We start from the raw sequence: 21,256 nt of genomic DNA on the forward strand, positions 1-21,256 counted from the left end.
TGAAGCTGAAGCAGTCTATTCGCTGGTTGGCCTCAGCTTGTTGGTTTGCAACCTGAAGGAGATCTGACGTCCAGAGAACTTCGAGTGCTTCATTGCGATTGACGCCGAGCAGTATCTGATAGACATTGAGGCCTTCCCGGGCACTTTGGACTTTGCCTGCAGGAAGCTTCTCCACTGTCGTCGAGCCCCATGATGGATCCAGTTTGCCCCACTGATGACCACTTTTTCTCCATAAAAGTTTTTAAGTCCAAAAGCAAACTTTCCACAAGGATGACCCCGGTCCCTGCATCCGACTGGCAATCCATCGTGGTCAGCCTTAACGTTTGACTTTGACCTGGTCTAGCATGACCAGATAACTGTCTTCGTGCTTCATGCTTTTTGGCGCTATTTGTAATTCAACCTTTAAAAATTCATATCTCTGGTTTTACTTATTGGGTTTTTGTTGTCATTTTATTTATTAAAATATTCTCTATTTTTCAAAGCTGGTTTGGGATTTTTCTTGTGTAGTGTTTTTCACTTTATTTTGGGCACTGAGTAAATACTTTACACATTGCTTCTAAGTTAAGCCTGAAAGGTTTGCGCCAAGAGACCAGAAGGCTAAGCACAGTTTTATAAAGTGACTTAAGTAGTTCACTCACCCTCAACAAATGCTCCAATCTCTAACAGTGACCATGGCTGACACTGACCGTTAATCTTATATTGCAACTCCCCTAGGAATGCACTAAGTCCCACATTAGTAAGAAGATATGGGGTGCCCATGACTGTCACTGAAGACTATTTTCCACTGACACTCTCCTTCCACCCCCTCTAGGCAGACATTGGGTCACCACTGGTGTGTGAAGACCCCTCCAGCAAGTCCTGGCTGCAGATTGGCATACTGAGTGACTTTGATGTGAACTGTCGGAAGCCGTTCGTGTTCATGAAGCTCTCACACTACATGAGCTGGGTGGAGAGAACCACCCGACAGGCGGGCAAACCCTACAACCCACCGAATGCTCCCTGGATTAACCGCCTCTCCAAGCCTCTTCCCAAGGAATGGGACCAGCCCAAAGGTAGGGCTGCTGGATGAGTCCTGCAGTGCATGCAGAGGTTGGTTCATGAGTGGTACATGAGTGGTTAGCTTTGGTGACTAATACCTATGGGGGTAACACCTCTGGTAGCAAAAGTGTGTGTAGCTAATTTATCTGAAGGGCAACAGGTCCGTAGGTAGAAACACTACCGGCAGAGAGTGGGTTTGTGAGGGGGTGGCACTCATTCCAGCTAGAGATGATCACAGGATTAGGTTGAAGTGCTTAACTCAGCTCGCAAATTTTGAGCGTTCTTGAGAGAACAAAATGTTTGCAGCATGTACAGCTATAGACTCACATGCTGTGAACATTCCAGCTATCTAGTGTTGGGCTACAAACATTACAACTTGTTTTTTTTTTTTTCAAAGAAGGAGTTTTGGTTTGACAGAGACTTGTAATAACCTTTCCCCCAAACCCACAATGCATCAGAACACAGACTCCTCCTCAGATTATGTTTTTCCTCCCGGAGGGTAAGTGTCTGTGCAGAGATAGGTGCAGAACATTACAAGAGCTGGGTACTGGTAAAGGAACAACGCACTACTAGTAAGTGGAAAAGGTGACTGAAGTGAACTAGACAGCTGATTGTCTGCTCGCATGCTGGGAGGTGGTTGGGGTGCATGAGAATCTACAACACTACAAGATGCAAACTGATAGCTACAAGTAAGCAACATTTTCTGTTTGCATTACATACTACTGTAGGCCACCAGCTGTGTACAGGCAAAAAGGCGTCTGCAGATCCCAAAAGCGGTGGCTCGTGAGCAGAAGTGGAAGACGTCTCGAACAATGTTTTAACAAGCATTTGCAATGCAATAGGTCTCGCATGTACGCGAGTTTGAGCTATTGCCATTCAAAATGACAATGCCTTTTATTTATGTTTTGGTTTTTAAAACATAAATAAAAGGCTTTGTCATTTACAAAGCCAATAGCTTAAACTCGCGTAAATGCAAGACCTATTGCATTGTAAATGCTTGTTATTTTTTCCTGCTCTCTTTGTAAAGCCAGAGAAGTCTTTTTACTCGTTGTCTGCAGAATTACACTGTAGCTAGACATCTGCTTGAATTTTGCCCTTCTGTAAAAAAAATTCTGGCGGATTTAAAAAAGTAACTTCTGGGCACTGCCTAATAAACCAACAAGGGTCATTGTCTTCTGTATAGCGTAACAAATATAGGACCTCGGTGTGAACCCTCTTTCACTCCACAGAACTTAACACAAAAATAGGATGTAAAAGACCCTTGCAAAAGGGGGAAGGCAAGCCAGCTGCCGGTTTCTGGTGAAAGATGCTGAAAACCAGGGCTCATATCTGAGGCCTACTCCACACAAGTGTGTGAGGGCATCGCACTACTCAGGAAGTCTCATGATTTATTTGTAATTACCACATCAAGCTGTAAGTCGGCTAATATAGTATAGACAGTATTTACTAATAGTTTACTGATTTTTGATGAACAATAATTAAAGTACATCTAGGTTCCACCCTTATTTCAATTTTACTTGCTGGGATGTTTTTAATGATGATAAATCATGTTCACCTGATTTACATGAGAAAAGTACATATTTCAAATGCGTTCTAAAATTCCATAATCTGTGTACTAAATCTGAGATTGAGAGTGAAGCTCCCCCATATCACCAGCAGAGGTATGAGACACTTTGGCAGGTTTGGCTGACTCCTGGAACCTTGTTCCTTAAAATCACAACTCAGTGGAAGGGATGAGAGACAAGATCAGTTTTCCATCCCTTTGAAACGGCCATTGTTTCCTCTAGAGGGTTCAGGGAACTTAATGGGTGTGACCGCAAAGATTCCGGGCTTCACAACTCGAATATCCACCTTGCTTAATTTATATGTGGCCCGTGCCTGTCTCAACAAGCATTTGCAATATGCTGTACGCGTGCACATCGCCTGTCCGGGTGCATGCACATCTCCTGTAACCCCACAACGAGCGCAGACAGGAGATGCGCATACGCGTGCAGAACTCCTGTCCTCTGCACGAGCGTGCGCACATGTCGGGGCCATTTCACAGAACTAACTTAAGACAAAATCCTAAACTTACTACTTTTGGTATTCACAGAAGTTAGGATTTTGTCTTACGTTTGTCTTAAGACAAACTTAAGACAGACTTAAGACTGACTTAAGACAAACTTAAGACAAACTTAAGACAGACTTAAGATAGACTTAAGACAGACTTAAGACAAACTTAAGACAAAATCCTAACTTCTGTGAATACCAAAAGTAGTAAGTTTAGGATTTTGTCTTAAGTTAGTTCTGTGAATCGGGCCCGTCCTGTCTCCCTTCCACTGACAAACCGACAATAGGTCTTGCCAAGACGCGAGCAGCGCATGCGCTGCATTGCTAGGCGAGACCTAAAAACAGTTTGCCCGACTTGTGTCTCTTGACGGGAAGGATCACAGACACAATAGTGTTTGAGCTGCCTTAGATACGCGTTTTATTCAGATATCCCCAGAAACGCCAGCGTTGCGTCTTTCTTGCAAGTGGAATGCGCTCGCAGCACAGCATGCAGTGCACGTTTGACTTTAAAAACCATTATATCCAATGGGATTTATATTTCGGCGGACGGGATGTCCGTCCCGTTGTGACCCATCCACTGAGATCTAAACCATGCCCTGAAAGTCCTGAAGCATCCCCCTGGCAAGGTCTGCCTTTGAGATGGGTTGCCCGTGTGTAGTTGGGCCAATGCAATAAATAGTTTTGTTTTCCCGATAGACCGACTATACTCTGTGTAGAGACATGATGGCTCTTTGCACATCTAACGGGTGCAAAAGTGGTTCTGCTAACTACTGTGGCCAGGGGAAAAAATAATAAATTGCTAGATTGACTGACATGGAGTGAGGGGACAACTTGGCATGACGTGAGGATGTGCACACACCACAATTCACTCTGTGCACCTGCATGAAGGATTTCTCAACCAACAAAGCCTGAAGTTAATTACTTTTCAGAGAGAGGTGACAGCCACAAGGAAAACTACCTTGCAATACGGAAATTGGGATGAACATGAATGGAGCGGCTGAAAGGCGGTCTACAGGAGCCTAGTGAGAACAATATTAAGGCCCAAGAAGAACCTGTTGACAACCTAGGAGGGATGACTCTTTTTCGCCCTTCCATAAAGGCCTTGATGACATGAATGCTGAAGATAGACTTGTGTGATCTGTTATTCAGATCTGCAGCTATTGTTGCTGGATGCGCCTGTATCAAGGAGCAAGCGAACCCTGCTTTTTGTAAATGCACCGGTAGCAGTCAATGGCCCAAATTACCAGTCCCCTATTAAATCTGCGAGGGGACCAATGGCTGAAATGAACAATTCTGGCCAGTCTCTGTCCATCTGATACAAGGGATTGCGATTCATTTCCCCCCAACAATAGTGAAGAACGTACGGATCCAAGCATACCTGGGAAAATTCTGTGTTTTCGGTCATTCTGGAGAAACAATATGCCCAAATCCACACGTAAACCTACTGCTTGGAATATGTGGTAAATGTGTGTGTTTTTTCCCCCTCGGTCGTGGGGTTTCAGTTCATGGGGATAGTCGGGTGGAGGATGTGATTTAACATCTGCTGGGAGAGCTCTTTCTGGTCCCCCATGCTGCAGTTTGCGGCAGATGGGAACCAGACCCAGCAGCTGCCTGCATGATCTGCAGCTCTGCACAAAGCTCGGTGTCTTCAGGCCTGAAATGATTGGGTCCAGAGTTTGTGGATCTGATAATCCAAGGTTCATAGACAATTGTAGTTGTGGGGAAGCACTATTTCAGCAGGCATACTGCTCTGGGACACTTGTAATGGGGGCCAGTGTGTTGTACTGTAACCTCTGACTGTAAATTGTGATGAGGCCACCAAGCCTTCCATTTAGGTGCAGGACATGCGTATGGAGTAGGTTTTATAGATTCTTTAAGAGATAGAATGTGTTCTTCAGGGAGATGCAAATAGCTGAACTCTCAGGTGCCAAATCACAAGGTTGAATGACTTGAGACAAGGATTCAGCAAGTGACTCAGTTGCTGACTGAGCATGTCTGGATGCGGCAGCCTTAGCAATCACCTTCTTGTGTGGATGAAAGGACATCTTTACTGCTGACGAGCCCATGGTGGTGCAATGACACGGAGTGTCAAAGGCACCTAAAGCAGTTTGTCCACTACGTAAGGAATCAATGGCCTTGGGGGCAAATAACCCTGAATAACTCAATGAGGGGCATTGCCGGAGGGCTGCTGGTGTAGGCGGCTGAAGGGGAAGTGTAGGCGCGGTCTATTTCAGTGGGCGATTATCAGATTCATGGATGGGCTTCCCTATGAGTGAAAGTAGTGGTTGAAAACCTGGAAGTTAAGCTCCCATTTGTGAGTCTTTTGATGCCGTCTGCTGAGGAGACCAGCAAAGTCGTTGTCCATCCAGGGGAGACTGTGTTTGGCTCTGCAATGCCCTGCTGTGGAGAGCGATTTTGAATCCCTATAGAACTATCAGATAACTGTACTACCTTCACCAACAACACATGTGAAGTAGACACTCCTTCATGGACCACTGATTCTGATGGTGACTGTGATCACACGAGGACCTCAGTCTGTGAGGGAAGCATCTATATTGATGGTCACTTGTAGCTGTGGGTGAAGAGACTATCTTCCCATTAACAGATGTTCCATGTTCACCATTGTAGTTTGTGCTGAACACTGGGCGGCCCAACAATCTTGACAGCTGTAAACTAGCTAGTTTGGGAGCATGAGAGTTTACCTTGTTTAAGGCTTCCGGGAAGTCCGATAAAAATAAGTTAAAAAGTGTGGGGGCCAGGACGCATCTTTCTTTTAGTCCTTTTGTCGTTAAGATTGGGCGTGACAGTCTGTAGCCATCCCCAATCTTAATCCTGACCCATGTGTCCTGGTGCAGGAAATGTGTGGCTCTTAGAAGGCCATTTGGGATGTTCAATCTGGAAAGCTTCTGCCAGAGCTTGGCCCTGTTGTCGTTGTCAAACGCGGCTTTGTAGTCTATGAATCTCATGTAAAGCGGACTAGTACTAGTCTCCGCCTGGTCTATCAAGCAGGAGAGAGTCATAAGATTGACCAAGGTACCAGTGTCGCTTGTAAAACTGGTTTGGTTCGGAGGAATTACAGAATGATCGTCAGCCCATGCCCGAAGTGAATTGAGCAGTATCCCAGCGAAATACTTCGCTTCATTGTCGATGAGGGCGACTAATCGATAATTCCCTGGAGATTTTATGTCCCCACCTTTGAAAATTGGCGCAAGAATCGATCCTTGCAAAGAGGGCGGGATAATGTTCTTTTGTAAGATGGAATTGAAGAGTGGAGATAGCTTGGAAGCCCAGAAGGCCGGAGCCTCCTTGAACAAAGCCGGAGGGATGCCTCCTGGACCTGGGGCTCCATCCTTCCGACCCTTTTTGATCTGTTTTTCAATTTGGTCCTCCGGGACTATTCTGTGTACGATACTGCTTTGATGAGTTAAACTCTCTGTTAGTTTTTCAGTTATTTGACCTTCGTTGGAAAGTTCTTCCATGGTTGGCGTTTTAATGTGTCGCTTTGGAGGCAATGTTGCCGCTTTTGGATCTTTGCTACCCTCTTCGCCATCACACTGATTAGAAGTGTTTTCTTGACGATCATTGAAGTGAATGTGCAAAAAAAAATACCACTAAGACTCCAGTATGTTTGACGACGCAGCTTTTGGGACATTCCCTCCAAGACTATTGATGGTACGCCAGAACCTCGCAGAATTATTTGATTGTATGTCTTGATATAATTTGGCCCAAAAAGAATTCCAGTGATCCCTGCAATGTTCTCTTTTTACTTTCTTCAGGTGGTTGCGGGCTTCTCTCAGTTTGATTATTGTTGGAGGGTCGGTTGGCTTTGTTTTTAATTCCCGCCATAGCCGATTCATAGTTCTTTTTGCTGATCGTATCGCGGGATTCCGGGAGGTCGGCTGTTGCGCCCCATTTGGTTTTGCGTACGTTATTGGTTTTGCGTGTCTATCTGTCAATTTAGTTGCAAATGTTGTCCAGTTAGCAATTTGATCATCGGTTGTCCTGCTGGTACTCTCAAAGATTTGTTTTGCCTCCGTTGTTACCTGCTGCAGTTTACTAACCAAGCACTTGATTAGTTTTAGATTGATCGTGTAGCTATCAAAGGCTGGAGCCCTTGCCTCTGCGTGTTGCATTAATCTGGTGCTAAGCGATATTTCTTGAGGGCTGTGATCGCTTTCTGTTCTATTGCCGAATCCGAAGCCTAGTATTTGATGCAGGAGGGAGAGGCTGGCAAGGGTGTATTCAATTAAGGATGCGCCATTTTTCAATACGTATGAGAGGCCGGGTGGCTTGTCGGGGAAAAAGCACCCATTGAGGGCTCTAAGACCAAGGTGTTCCAGGTTTCCTTGTAAGGAGCGTCCCTTCGGGTCTTCCTTGCGCCATCCTGGAAGGTCCTGCGGTGGTATGACCCAAATGCTTTCCTGTGATTTAGTTACCTCGTTTTTCTGTAGGTCAGAAATTAGCCACATGTTGAAGTCACCAGATAGTATTATGTCTACATTCGGGAGTCCAGATTTTGTTCTTAACACTGACGCTGTCACCTCATCTGAGAAGGATTGCCTCGACACTGAATTTGGGCGAACATAGGCATTCATTAGAGTGATGGACCTGGGCTGGCCTTTGTCTGTGCTAAAAGAGAGTCCCACAGACTGGAGGAAATGGGATGAGCTCACGAGATCCCATGAAGTAATTGCATTTTTTATTGATATATATATTGCTAAGCCACCGCTGCCTCTTCCCGAAGATTTCAGTTTCAGGGCTGGAATGTGGTGAGTTTTGAACCACTCTATTTGCTGCGGCTCCACGAGCCATGTCTCTTGTAGTAGTATTATCTCAAATGATCGTAAATAGGAGATTGTTGCTTTGTCCCCCAGTTTATTTGATAGCCCATTAATGTTCCAAGAGCAAATCCTTAATGGACAAGTGTTGTGACCCATTTGGCTGTTGTAATGTCAGCGAAGCAGCCGGGTTGAGTTTAGAGAGCCCGCCAGCCATGACCATGTTCCGGCCTCTTCCAGATCCCTATTGAGTGTGATCTGATCCTCTCTTGCTTTTTTTACTTTTGGGTCGGAAGTGGGAGTTTTGTTATGGGCACTCCTCAAGACTAAATAACTGCTTCAGGGCGCTACAGGCAGATCTGCCACGGGAGGCGGAGCGGGTCTCCATTCCAGACCACTCCGGTCTGCCGCTTGCAAGTTTGGTGGTTGAGGCTCGAGGATTGAGGCTTTGCTGCTGCTGTCTGGAGAAGCCTGGAAAAGCAGCGGTCTTCTGTGGCGTTTCCTGCGGCGGCCGGAGATTGCAACCGGTGCCTCCATATCTCCACCCTCGCATCCTCTAACATCCCAGGTGCCGAGCTGAACCAACCCCCCGAACAACCTGGAGCGCGAATTGGGGATCACTGGAGAGCGGTGAGTAGTCAGCAGGATTTGGGCTTGGAGCTAGGACAGAACCTGCTCGCGGCTGCGTGCAGTTTAAAGTTCGCCCACTCGGTCCGCTCTACCTGCTTGGCTACACACTTGGCTACGCACTGCTCTAGCACTGTTCTATCACGCGCGGCTCTACCATGTCCCTCTTGGTCCCAGGCAGCCCGCCCCAGCCCGCCTTAACCCAGCCGCCTCTGCTGCCTCAGTTGCCTGTCCGCTTGGGTGTTCACAAACTGAGTTCACTTTAGTTGCAGCCTAGTGGCAGAATTGTGGCAGATGTGCGCCAGTGTTTGGGATGCCAGGGCTTGGGATGAAAAATGGAAAGTGAAAAGTGAAAGTGACAACCAAAGATACTTTAATAAGCAAAGAGAAAAAGAGAGAGAGGTTATTTCAAAGGTGCTGTGAGAATCGGGCACGGCAAGCAGCCGTGAATTCCATCTCAATTTCATCTCAATCATTTTAACCTCACTTCTCCTGCTTTTCTGCTCCCTTGCTCCACTGCGAGCTTGGTCCACCTGCAATTTCCACGCTGCTCACACGCGGCCCACACGGACATCTTGAACGGCGAAGACAGGTCTCTTAGCTCTTTCTTTCCCTTCTCCGGCCAAAGTAAAGGATGAGATCAGGCAAGCTGAGGTCTACAGCCCCACAATAGTTGGAATCCTGAAATCCTGAGCCAGGAGTGATGGCGAGAGGATGCTGGTGTTACTATGCCAGGAGGCCATGTCCACTGTGTCCAAGTAGCACCAGATGCTGGCACTGATGATGATTTCCCCCTCCTGCACAATCTCCTGTGCCTCCTTTATGCATAGATCAGTGCAGTGTTGCAACAGCTCTTCACAATGATACCTGTAGTAGTGTGACAATATTGCCACGGACAATTTGCCATCACTGCTCCTGCACTAACCACCTTCCAGTGGTGTCAATTGTCTTGCTTTCCTTTTGAGGGGGCAGCGTCTTCCTGCGACCTTGTATGAGTGCCTGGTTCTTGGCTGTGATCACCACTAGCGAGTCTGGGGGCACCTGTCCTCAAATAAACAATGGAGTCTTGGGGTGCAGTTGTAAGCTTTGGCATGACCACCCTCACTTTCACTGGGTTCTTGAAGTTCTCCACTGAGTACTTCAGCCTGGGCTTTAACAAGTGCAAGTCCTGGTTGCTTCCTTTGATTTTGGAGAGTGTTTCTAGAAGGAATTCGTACTCCTCTTCCACATGTGGTGGGACTTTGTGCTGCTGCGCAGCTCTCACTCTGACTGTGTGCTCCGCAGAGGCGTCATTAAACAGAGAAGCCTTTTCAGAGAACGGCCTTGGGATGGGCCGAGATACACCTTAAGGTGTGATTCGTTGCGCTTTATTAAATGGATCTGACATAATATATAACATTCACTTTCAATCTGTGATCGTGCCAGGGTTGGCCCTCTGGTCTGTCACCCTTGGAGCATCAATGGGGCGGTGGGTCTTCAGAGGGAGCGATGAGATCCAATTGGAATGTGGACAGTCCCACTCCTAAGTAATCAATGTGATCCTAGTGATGGGTGCCTGGTTTGGTGAACCCTCCTGGGCATGAGCGTACGAAACAGTAAATAAAAAAGCGTTGGCTCCCGTGGGAGTAACGTCCCCAAATCGGCACACCTTGTCAAGTTTTCAATAATGTATATAAGATTCTTGCGAAGGATTTTGATCAGTCGTTAATTTTATTTTTTCATTCTTTCATACTATTGCATTCATAGTATTGGTGTGTTAACTTATTCCGCTCAATGCATTTCGGGCTAACGCCCTTATTCAGGGTACTATAATTCTTTGTAAACACTCTCTGTTTACATGAAGTTGACATGCTTCGCCGGAGCGAAGCGCGAGTTTAACGAACTGTCGTGTGAACCGTTAACTCGGTGATGAAACACATACGGTGGTGTTCTGAACCAAAATCCTTCGCAAGACTCTTATATACATTATTGAAAACTTGACAAGGTGTGCCGATTTGGGGACGTTACTCCCACGGGAGCCAACGCTTTCTTCTTCAGAGGGAGCCTCATCAGACATCCCAAGAGACTGGTGACGCCGGCCATAGGGCTCTGGGTGGTAGTGCTGTCATAGTGTATACCTGCTCTTAGGAATTACGGAAAGCGATGCCTTTTTCAGAAACGGCCTCTGCAAGCATGAGCTGATATTTTTTGTGGGTGAGCTGAGAAATGTGAGGAAGACAGGCGATGATTTTGCCAGTGTTTGGTTCAGTGTTTATTGACTGTTATTTGGTGCCTGACTGTGATGTTTCTCAGTGGTAGCTGGCAATACAAACATATTTGGACACCGAGCACGCAACTCATCACAATGATGCTCCCTCCCAGTGCCGCACTCCCAGAGGTGGTGATGTGACATCCACGAGCAGTGCACAGTGGAATGTGACTTCTGACCAATCCTGGAGCTGCTCTCAGCTTGAGAGCAGCTCCTGGATTGGTGGGAGCAGGCTAACCAAGCACACAGATTGAGGCTCGGGGCCTGTGCCAGCAAGATTACTGGGTGTACAGTGCGCATGTCGGGCTGGCCGTAGATAGCCAACCCTACATGTGAATTGAAAGTGTCAGCAGTAATCCTGCAATAGCGGGATTCAGTCCCGCCCCCACTGCCTCACGCTCGTGCTGTAAATAGTGCAAGCTTGTGGCAAAATAAAATAGCGTTATTATGCCATTTTAATTATCAATTTGCCTGCTGCCCTTGACGCAGGCGGGGCGACGCTCCACCACCATTTAGTAGGAGCCGCCCCTGATGTTACTTCAACATCACTGTCTTCCTTTTGTGTCCTAAGTCAGGAGCTCGGATTCCCAGTGGGCATCAAGGACTTTGCTAGCTTGAAAGTAAACGTTGGTTCTGAAGGTTGTCCCACAAGCGGCCATGGCGATGAAAAATCGATGGCGGATCTTTCTTTTTTCCCCACAGCACTATAGCCCGATTCGAACAATTCTTGCCCCACCTAAATTGGCCTCTCACTGAGTTCCTCTCCCCGACACAACTTCTCAGACCTTAATTGAGGCCCCCACTCGGTGCCCCCTTCCTTGTCCCCTGTTCCCGAACTACCAATGCCACACTTTTCTCGACTCTCACTAGCCACTCTGGGCAAGGGCACTAGCCCTCCCTCGCCCCCTATGCCCATAGCAACCTTAGCTATGCTTCCGTTATTCATACATGGCAAGGGCAGAGCACTGTTCCTCCAGCCCACTAACTACCTCACTCATGGGGAGACCATCTTACCCTGGAATGACATTCCCCGCTACTCACCCCGCCTTACTAGACCCATCCTCAGTGAGGACTCTACTTGGGTAACCTATACATTCCTTCCTCCCAGCTTATAATCGCGACCATTTCTGTCTCCACCATGCCCCCAGAGCCCAATGCAGTCAGGACCCCAGACTTGCGAAGAAAGGCATAAACAGTTACATAATCAACTATCCAACCAACCTTTCCAAAAACACGACTAAATCTATGAAACACAGACTGCTCAAAGCCAATCCTGAAACCCTTAACTATGACCCATACTTCTGTCCAAAAAAAGGAGCCATTACCAATGACCTGATCTTCTATACGAAAAGAAGAGCGCAGTGGGGAACGGCATTCCAAGTTTTACTCAGAATCGCCTCAGCTAAGAAATTTCCTCACGGTATAAGACTCTTAGTTGAGGCATCACCCACTTTCAGTGCTAATGCCACCATATCCATATACAACAATGAGTATATCCTAATTCAAGCCTCCGATCGGAACCTGAACCTATTTGATGACAGATTATCCCTCATTAAAAAATCACTTGACCCTCCAAATCACTCTAGGAACGTCCTTCCACTAACCTTGCCACAGAACCGTCTAGATCTCTCTCTAAGTGGCTGCAACCACGTATTGATAGTCCCGCTTACACCTAATAACACAAATAGGGCCCTAGCTCCGCCAAATCAGGGCTCCACAGACTCACCCACTGTCTCACGAAGACACAGACCAGAACATAGCCACTCCCTTAATACTAGAGCAAAAGATATCCCGAGCTCCGATCACCGGCACTTCATTTCCCCCACTCCTGCCTCTCTTCCACACAACTTCCCCTCTCCACAGCAGGCCCTTCCTCCTAGCTCTCCCCTACGTATCGCCCCCCTCTCCACAGCAGGTCCTCCATCCCGGCTCTTCCCCGCATAATTCCCTCTTTACACAGCAGGCTCGCCCACACCCCTCCTTGAATACTTTTCCCCTTGTCCCCCTCAACACCAAAAGACCCCGCTCACGCTCTAACCCTCAACGTTCAAACCCTTCGCCCCCTCCACCCAAACCATGGCCTCATGCCAACTATAGTGCTATATTACCGTGCTCTCCAGCACAGCAGAGACGTAAATCCTCCGCAAGAGACGTCCCCCCCTCATCGTCCCCTTTCCAGGGACCCGTCTACCTCCACCCTAGTGAACAACCCCCCTCCTCCCCTCCACAAGAACTATGAACCACAGTCTGATCCTGCATCTAAACTCAAAGAAATTAACAGAGAACTTCTAAAACTCAAAGCTGGCATTCAAAATCTTCTTAACATCACCTCAGACTTGGCCCTTGACCTCGCCTCCAACAAGTTCTCGCAGGGGTCCCAGCATTTGATCATGCCTCCCCCCTATATACCATCTCCTTCCCACAGGGTACCGAGTGACGCTGGGCAGAAACCCCCAAGCCAAGACTGGAATTCCACTCCCTACGCCAACAATCAATCCAGACCCGCCAAATCCAAAAATCATCTATCTCAATAAGATATTCTCTCCCTCCTCCAAGCCTACAACTCCTCATTTACAGGCATCTCTTTCCCCACTGGAACGGCACAAACCGCCCCTGCAATGGCGCCGGGATCAAATAATCCCAAGCATGGCAAAACGATGGCTATACAAAGCATCACCCCCAACCCATATAGAGCTCCCAGCCTCAACGCCAGTGCCTTAAACATTAATAACCTCATGCAGATCCCCATTACACAGCCCCTCACTGACCACAAACCACACCTGAAATGCATGTTACTCAACTGTAGATCAGCGGTGAAACATGCCACGGACCTTGCCGATCTCATCTTCGCCCAGGATCTAGACCTCCTTATCCTCACCGAAACGTGGCTCACCGACTCCTCAGCTCCCACACCCTTGACATTCTAGTCTCTCCAAGCCACAACATGATCAGACTCGATCGTGTTAAGAAAATGGGTGGTGGCATAGCCTGTATCTACCACAACTCTCTCTCAGCAAAACAGTCCCCTTCGGCAAATGTCTCATCCTGTGAATATTTATCCATAGACATCACTAGCAAACATAGACTCTTATGCAGCCTGCACATCTTCTATCACCCTCCAGGAGACGACCTCCCTCTAATTGAACAAACTATGGAAACCATCTCCTCCAATCAGGGATGACACTGCCCTCAGATCTTCCTTGGTGACTTCAATCTCCACTGGAATGACCCACATGATCAGGCAGTAAACAGTTTCAAAAACTTCCTAACTGACCTCTGCCTGACTCAATTCTGTGACAAACCCACGCACAATTTAGGATCGACCCTCGATCTAATCATCTCCAATCCCAACTCCATACAGCTTGAAAAATCCTAAGACTGAAAAGGAGTAGATACAACAAACTTATCAGAAAGGCGAAAGCAACCTTCTTCAAATCACAACAGGACAAAGCCAAAAATCACCCAAAAAGGATATTTGAGCTGATTAAGTCACAATCCAATACCACTCCTAATCAATCCCCTCTCATCTCCTGCCCTCAGCCTAACTGCAATGACGTTGCCGACTTCTTCCTTGAAAAGGCGAGTAAGATCGAATCAGATCTAAAGTCTGCCCTGATTGACTCTCACCCTCTCTTGACTCCTCCATACACTCATCCCCTCCTATTCCGCCCTTTCACTCCACTAAAAACAGTGCCTCTTGGAGTCAGTTCACACCCATCAATGACACTGTCATTTTCAGCATCCTCTCTACACTGAATCCGTCAAATCACTTCAATGATCTCCTCCCCTCCAACTTCTTTAAAGAAATGATAGGATCACTGGTCCCACTCTGGACCAAGATAATCAATGCATCTCTCCTGCAAGGTGTGATCCCTGACTGCCTAAAGGAGGGCCTAGTTCTCCCCATTCTCAAAAAATCCACAGCAGACCCTGAAGACTTGAACAACTATCGACCAATCACAAACATCCCTACCCTGGCAAAACTACTTGATAAATGTGTACACGAACAACTGCGGAAGCACATTGAGCAATTTCAAGTGCTCGACCAATTCCAATCGGGCTTCCGTCCCGGCCACAGCACGGAAATGGCCGTTACTCATAGAGTAGACGACGCGCTCACCCTGCATGACAGGAAAGAGTGTTGCCTACTCATACTACTTGATCCCTCATCAGCATTTGACACTGTCCAGCATGACAATCTACTGAGCCTATTGGAATGTAGGATGGGCTCTCAGGCACGGTTCTAAAATGGTTTGCCTCTTTTCTCAACAATAGAACTCGAGAGAATCAAATCCAATCAAACTCTATCCAACTCCAGTCCCTGCTCGCTGGGTGTCCCCCAGGGATCCTCGCTCTCCCCCACGCTCTTCAATCTCTTCAAGGAACCACTCACTGTAATCCTCAAAGACTCAAACATCCAATATCACATGTACGTGGACGACATCCAACTATACATGAAATTCGCCTCCCCTGAAGATATCAAGTCACTCAACGGAACCCTGCTCAAAACTCTTAATTGGCCAACATCCAACCACCTCAAACTAAACGCCCTTAAAATAGAATTTCTCCTCATTTCTCCCGCTAAGAAAGACACGATTGTTGAGAAATATCTTAAAAACCTCTCAGCTCTGAGCTGCGCACCTCACACCATTGATTCCACGAAATCACTAGGAATTGTGCTCGATAAGAACCTAAACATGCAGGATCACATCAAAGCATCTACCAAAGGAGCGAGCTACCAGCTGAGCATCCTAAGAAAACTCAAACCCTACCTTTCCCAAGATGAATTCATATCTGTGGTGCAAGCACTAGTCCTCTCCAGACTAGAAAACGGCAGTGCCACTCACTGCGGGCTTCTGAAACTCAGCCCCGATTAGAGCATCGCTAAATGCTACGACTAAACTCATCACTGGCTCTAGGAAAACAAACCACATCTCTCCGGACCTGAAATCGCTCAACTGGCTTCCATTTGACTCAAGGATCCAGTTAAAAATTGCATGTATGACTCATAGGGCGATACACTACAACACTCCTGTTGGACAGGCCCCACGAAGGGCTTGCTCCCTCCCCGCACGACAGGGCCTGAGCCCCGGCCCACCAGGCATAACCCACGAAAAGCACCTGTACCCCGTCTCCCGACGGATCTTCTGCCCTCGGACCTCTGCTCATCACGGGGCCCAGCCCCACCGGCTCCCCCGGCCGGTGCAAGCCGCCATCTTGGGCCCTGCACCACGAGGCCGCGTGGCCTCGCCCCGACCCTAACCCCGGGCCTGGCCGGCCCCGACATCCCGGCACCACCATCCACCCAGGAGGTGAGCGGACCACTTGGCAGGTCAATGGGAGAACGAAGTATCGAGAGCTCTTCCCCCGCCAGGTGCCGATCGCCTCCAGCTCCCCCAGGCGCTGGCTCCACCCCCTGCTGGGTGTCTGGACACCTTCATCCCGGGCCCTCCAACCTCCAAGTGCGAGGGTCCGGACATCAAAGGGCGCCTGCCCTATAACTGGGGCAACGCCGGAGCAGGAAGGCAGTTGTATCCTGGAGTCGAGAGACACCGAGAGAACTCAGCCTTGACGGACTACTGGCGCAGCCGTAGCCCGCTCTTGTGAACCATCGTCCTGCCTGCTGGCGCTGCTGCGGCCTTCTGCAACATCCATCCTCGTCGGGACCTGCTGGCGCTGCCGCGGCCCGTTGTAACGACCATCCTCGTCGGGACCTGATGGCGCTGCCGCGGCCCGTTGTAACGACCATCCTCACCGGGACCTGCTGGCGCTGCCGCGGACCGTACATCGACCATCTTTCCGGGACCTGCTGGCGCTGCCGCGGACCGTGTACCGACCATCCCGACCGGGACCTGCTGGCGCTGCCGCGGCCCGTACCAACTAAACCACCAAGCTCGAGGATTGTGAGCTAGTCATCATCTCATCCGAACTACCTGACTGGTAAACAGACTGTCCCGCTACCCCTTACCCTGCTTTGAGAGACTTGAATCGAGGGGACCCCTGAGTCCAGACCTCCTTGTACCATTCAACCGTACCTTAAGAAGTGCTTATAAAGAACACTGAACCTTATCCGTGTGTGGTATCTGTCTGTGGGGGGGGGAAGTTACTTGTCTGTACGATCGCTGGAGACGGCTCTCCCCGGAGACCTCTCCTCCTGACCCCGGCCGACCCTCCCGGTCCGTCTACCCTTTCTAACATTGGTGGCCAGCGGCGCGATCCGAATCAACGCGTAATCGTACAGAGAGTAGCTCACCCCACGACAAAAACACGATGTCAGCCAAAGATAGCAGCTCCACCGAGAAATTCCAAATGGATAAATTAGAAGAATACAACCACCGCGAACTGAGACAATTCTGCATAGAACTTGGCATTGCTACCACCGGCCTGAGTACCAAGGATGATCTAAAACACGCCCTAGAGTCGTGGACAGAAACTGGGGTCGCCGGACCCTCCGACCAAAGCAGCATCACACCAGAGGGGAACGCCACGGCTCCCGAGGAGCGGGGAACGGGCCTCTCGCAGGAGGAGATCCGAGAAAGAGAAAGAACCAGATTGCACGAGTTGGAAATGGCACGACTCAAGATGGATGGGGAACTCAAGTTAGCTGAACAGAAACTCAACCTCGAGCATATGCGGCTCCGAGAAGAACGAGAAGAGAAGCAGAGACAGAGAGAGCTAGAGGAGAAAAAAATAACGCTCGAGCACGAGCGCCAACTAGCGGAGATAGAACTTCGGAAACAGAATAAAGAACTGGGGGTGCCTGAGCGACCACACACCTCGGGGCCAATCGAGAAAAAAGTCCACATCCCCAAGGATGTTGTCCGCGAGTATGTCCGAGAAGACGACATACAACAATGGTTTAAAGCCTACGAGATCGCCATGACCTCCCACCGGATCGACCGGAGTGATTGGGGAGCCGGACTTTGGGGGAGGTTTATCAACGAGGGTCGCGATGCCCTACTGCAGCTCCCAGATCACCAAATGTCGTCCTACGACCACATGAAGGCTGCCCTCCTTACCCGCTACGGCCTCACACCCGAGATGTACCGCCAGAGGTTCAGAGATTGCACCCGGATCCCAGGTACAACTTGGGTAGAATACGTGAACTATTTCAGCCGTGCCTTCGAGGGTTGGATCAAGGGGAGCCATGTCACCACCTACGAACAACTCTTTAACCTTATGGTATGGGAGCACCTGTCGAACAACTGTTTCGTCGAGCTCAGGCAGCACCTCCTCGACAGTAAGCTGACTGACCCCCGGCAGCTCGCCGCCGAAGCTGACCGATGGGAAAGCACCCGAGTGGGCCGGAGGGGGCCACACGAACAGAACAGAAGCAACCAAGGCCAGCACCGTCCTCGGGGAGGAGGAGGGGGCCAGGGGCGAGGGAGAGACGCCTTGCCAGCAACACCCGTGGCCAGCACCCCGCCTCCGGCCGGCCGGGGCAACCCCCCGTGGCGTCCTGGGTTCCGAGCCAACGTCACGTGCCACCGATGCCAGCGAGTCGGCCACTACGCCAATGACCCGAGCTGCCCGCAGAACCAAACACCCAAGCCCCGCCAGGTAGCTGCCGCCGCCCTGGGGGAAGAGCGATTATCGGAGGAACCAGAAGAGTATGAGCCGGCCCAGCAAGAGTGGGAACCGGCCGCCATGGTCCTGGCGTGCTTAGGGGGAAGAGACATGGTCCCGCGGGCTCCCCTACCCGCTAACACCAGGAAATACGGTCAGTGGGTGACCATTAATGGACAGCGAGCCGAGGCCTTGCGTGACACAGGCGCCAGTGTGACGGCCGTCCGCTGTCACCTGGTGAAGCCCGAGCAGATCCTGCCGAACATTCTCTGCCCCGTCCGCTCGGCAGACAACTCTGAGAGTATGTGTCAAATGGCCTGCGTCCCATTCGAATGGGGAGGGGTCTCCGGCCTGTTGAAGGTGACGGTCCGGGACGATGCCCCCGTGGACTGCCTCCTGGGGAATGACCTCGAGAGTTCCCCGTGGGCCACCGTTGAGAGAAGAGAGCACCTGGGGATGCTGGGCCTCCCGGACTGGGCCTGCATAACCACCCGGTCCATGGCCGCCCATGCCGTCCCCGATCAGAAGAACCGGAATGGCCAGCACCTCCGCCACTGGTCGCCCCAGTAGAAGACAGCAACGAGGCCAGCCTCCCAGACCCGACGACCGAAGGGGACGCGCAACCCCAGGACCTTCCTGACCTGGCTCAGTGGCGTCAAGAAGGGGGGCCCACCCAAGAACAGTTCCGCCAGGAACAAAAGACCTGTCCCTCCCTCGAGGGACTCCGCCAACAAGCCAGCGCCCAGAACGCAGGGGACTCCAGCGGAACTCACTGGGTCTACTGGGATAACGACCTGCTATACAGCGAGCAAAGAATCGCCGAGCTGGGGGCCGGTCGAGTACTGGTGGTACCTCTCCGCTTCAGAGACTTTCTGCTCAACCTGGCCCACGATGTCCCCCTGGCTGGACACCTGGGCCAGGACAAAACGTACAGCCGCCTAGTGACCCACTTTTTCTGGCCAAAAATGAGGAACGACGTCCTGAACCACTGCCGATCTTGCCCCACATGCCAAGCCAGCGGGAAGAGTGGTCGGAAGCTGAAAGCCCCTTTGCAACCCTTCCCTGTGGTCACCACCCCGTTCGAGAGGGTGGGGATAGACATTGTGGGGCCTCTGGACCCCCGCACGGCACAAGGACACAGGTTCATCTTAGTACTGGTGGACCATGCCACCCGCTACCCCGAGGCGGTGCCCCTACGGACCGTGACAGCTCCGGTGGTTGGCCGGGCCCTAATGGGGATCTTCTCCCGGGTAGGCTTCCCCCGAGAAGTCGTCAGCGACCGAGGCACGAACTTTATATCCAAATACATGAAGTCCCTCTGGCAACAATGCGGGGTCACCTACAGATTCACGACCCCCTATCACCCCCAAGGGAACGGACTAGTGGAGCGTTTTAACCGCACTCTCAAGGGGATGATTGGGGGATTGGAAGAGCCCCTCCGTCGCCAGTGGGATGTACTACTCCCGTGCCTCCTCTTCGCCTACCGAGAAGTTCCCCAGAAGTCCCTCGGTTTTAGCCCTTTCGAACTCATGTACGGGCACCCTGTGCGAGGGCCCCTCAGCCTAGTAAAAGAAGGTTGGGAGATGGCCCCCCTAAAGACCCCTCCAGACGTCTTCAAATACATCCTGGCCCTACGCAATCAGACCCGGCGCTTCAGTGAGATGGCCAAGGCGAACCTCGAGGCCAGCCAGGAGGACATGAAGAGGTGGTATGATCACAATGCCTCCTCCGTTGAGTTCGAGCCTGGACAACAAGTATGGGTGATGTCCCCCACCGAACCATGTGCCTTGCAAGATAAGTGGACGGGGCCCTTCAAAGTGGTCGAGCGCAAAAGCCCCGTCACTTACCTCATCGACCTGGGGACCTCCCGGAACCCCCTTCGGGTCCTCCACACCAACCGACTCAAACCACACTTTGTGCGCTCAGAACTCAGCCTCCTGATGGCTACGGACAGTGGGGCAGAGGAAGACTCCGAACCCCTCCCGGATCTTCTGAAGACTCAGAAGAATGACGGCTCCGTGGACGGGGTCCGGCTCTCTGACGCCCTCACTTCGGAGCAACGCCAGGGCTGCCGGAACCTCCTGCTGCAGTTCGCTACCCTGTTCTCCCTCACCCCCGGGGTCACCCCTTGGTGTTTGCACGACGTGAACACCGGGGACAGTCCCCCTGTCCGACACCGGGCCTACCGCGTACGAGATCGGGTACGGGCCTGCATACAGGAGGAAGTGGCCAAGATGCTCACAATCGGGGTCATCGAGCCCTCGGACAGTCCCTGGGCCAGTCCGGTTGTATTGGTTCCCAAAGCCGCTGCCCCCGGCACCGCACCTGAACTGAGATTCTGCGTCGACTACCGGGGCTTGAACGCTGTCACCCGGACCGACGCTCATCCGATCCCCCGAGCAGACGAGCTGATCGACCGGCTGGGGGCCGCCCGCTACCTTAGTATCTTCGACCTAACAGCGGGCTACTGGCAGATCGGCCTCACACCCAGGGCTCAGGAACGGTCAGCCTTCTCTACCCCCGATGGCCACTACCAATTCAAGGTCATGCCCTTCGGCATGAAGAATGCCCCCGCCACGTTTCAACGCCTCGTGAACCAGGTCTTGGCGGGGCTCGAAGAGTTCAGCGCTGCCTACCTGGACGATATCGCTGTATACAGCCGCCACTGGCCCGACCACCTCCGTCACCTCCAAGAGGTCCTACAGGCCCTCCAGCGGGCCGGCCTCACAATTAAGGCCGGCAAGTGCCAAATTGGCCAAGGGTCTGTGACCTACCTTGGGCACCAAGTGGGAAGCGGCCTGGTGGCCCCGCTACAACTTAAGATTGCTGCCATCCAGTCCTGGCAGCCCCCCGTCACCCAGACCGAGGTCCGAGCCTTCTTGGGGCTCACCGGCTACTACCGGCGGTTCGTGAAGGACTACGGCAGCATCGTGGGGCCCCTCACGGGTCT

General features: G+C 50.7%; 1 protein-coding gene across 1 annotated transcript in view; it reads left to right on the forward strand.

The window, feature by feature from the left end:
- LOC146797168 (uncharacterized) overlaps positions 1-21,256 on the forward strand; it is a 468,769-nt gene that overhangs the window by 173,751 nt on the left and 273,762 nt on the right. The window contains exon 10 of the mRNA XM_085631505.1: positions 812-1,052. Coding sequence (XP_085487631.1) covers positions 812-1,052 — 241 coding nt within the window. The remainder of the gene's footprint in view (positions 1-811; positions 1,053-21,256) is intronic.

The sequence above is a fragment of the Triturus cristatus genome, chromosome 10, assembly GCF_964204655.1.
Source record: "Triturus cristatus chromosome 10, aTriCri1.1, whole genome shotgun sequence".
In the NCBI taxonomy this organism is placed as follows: Eukaryota; Metazoa; Chordata; class Amphibia; order Caudata; family Salamandridae; genus Triturus; species Triturus cristatus.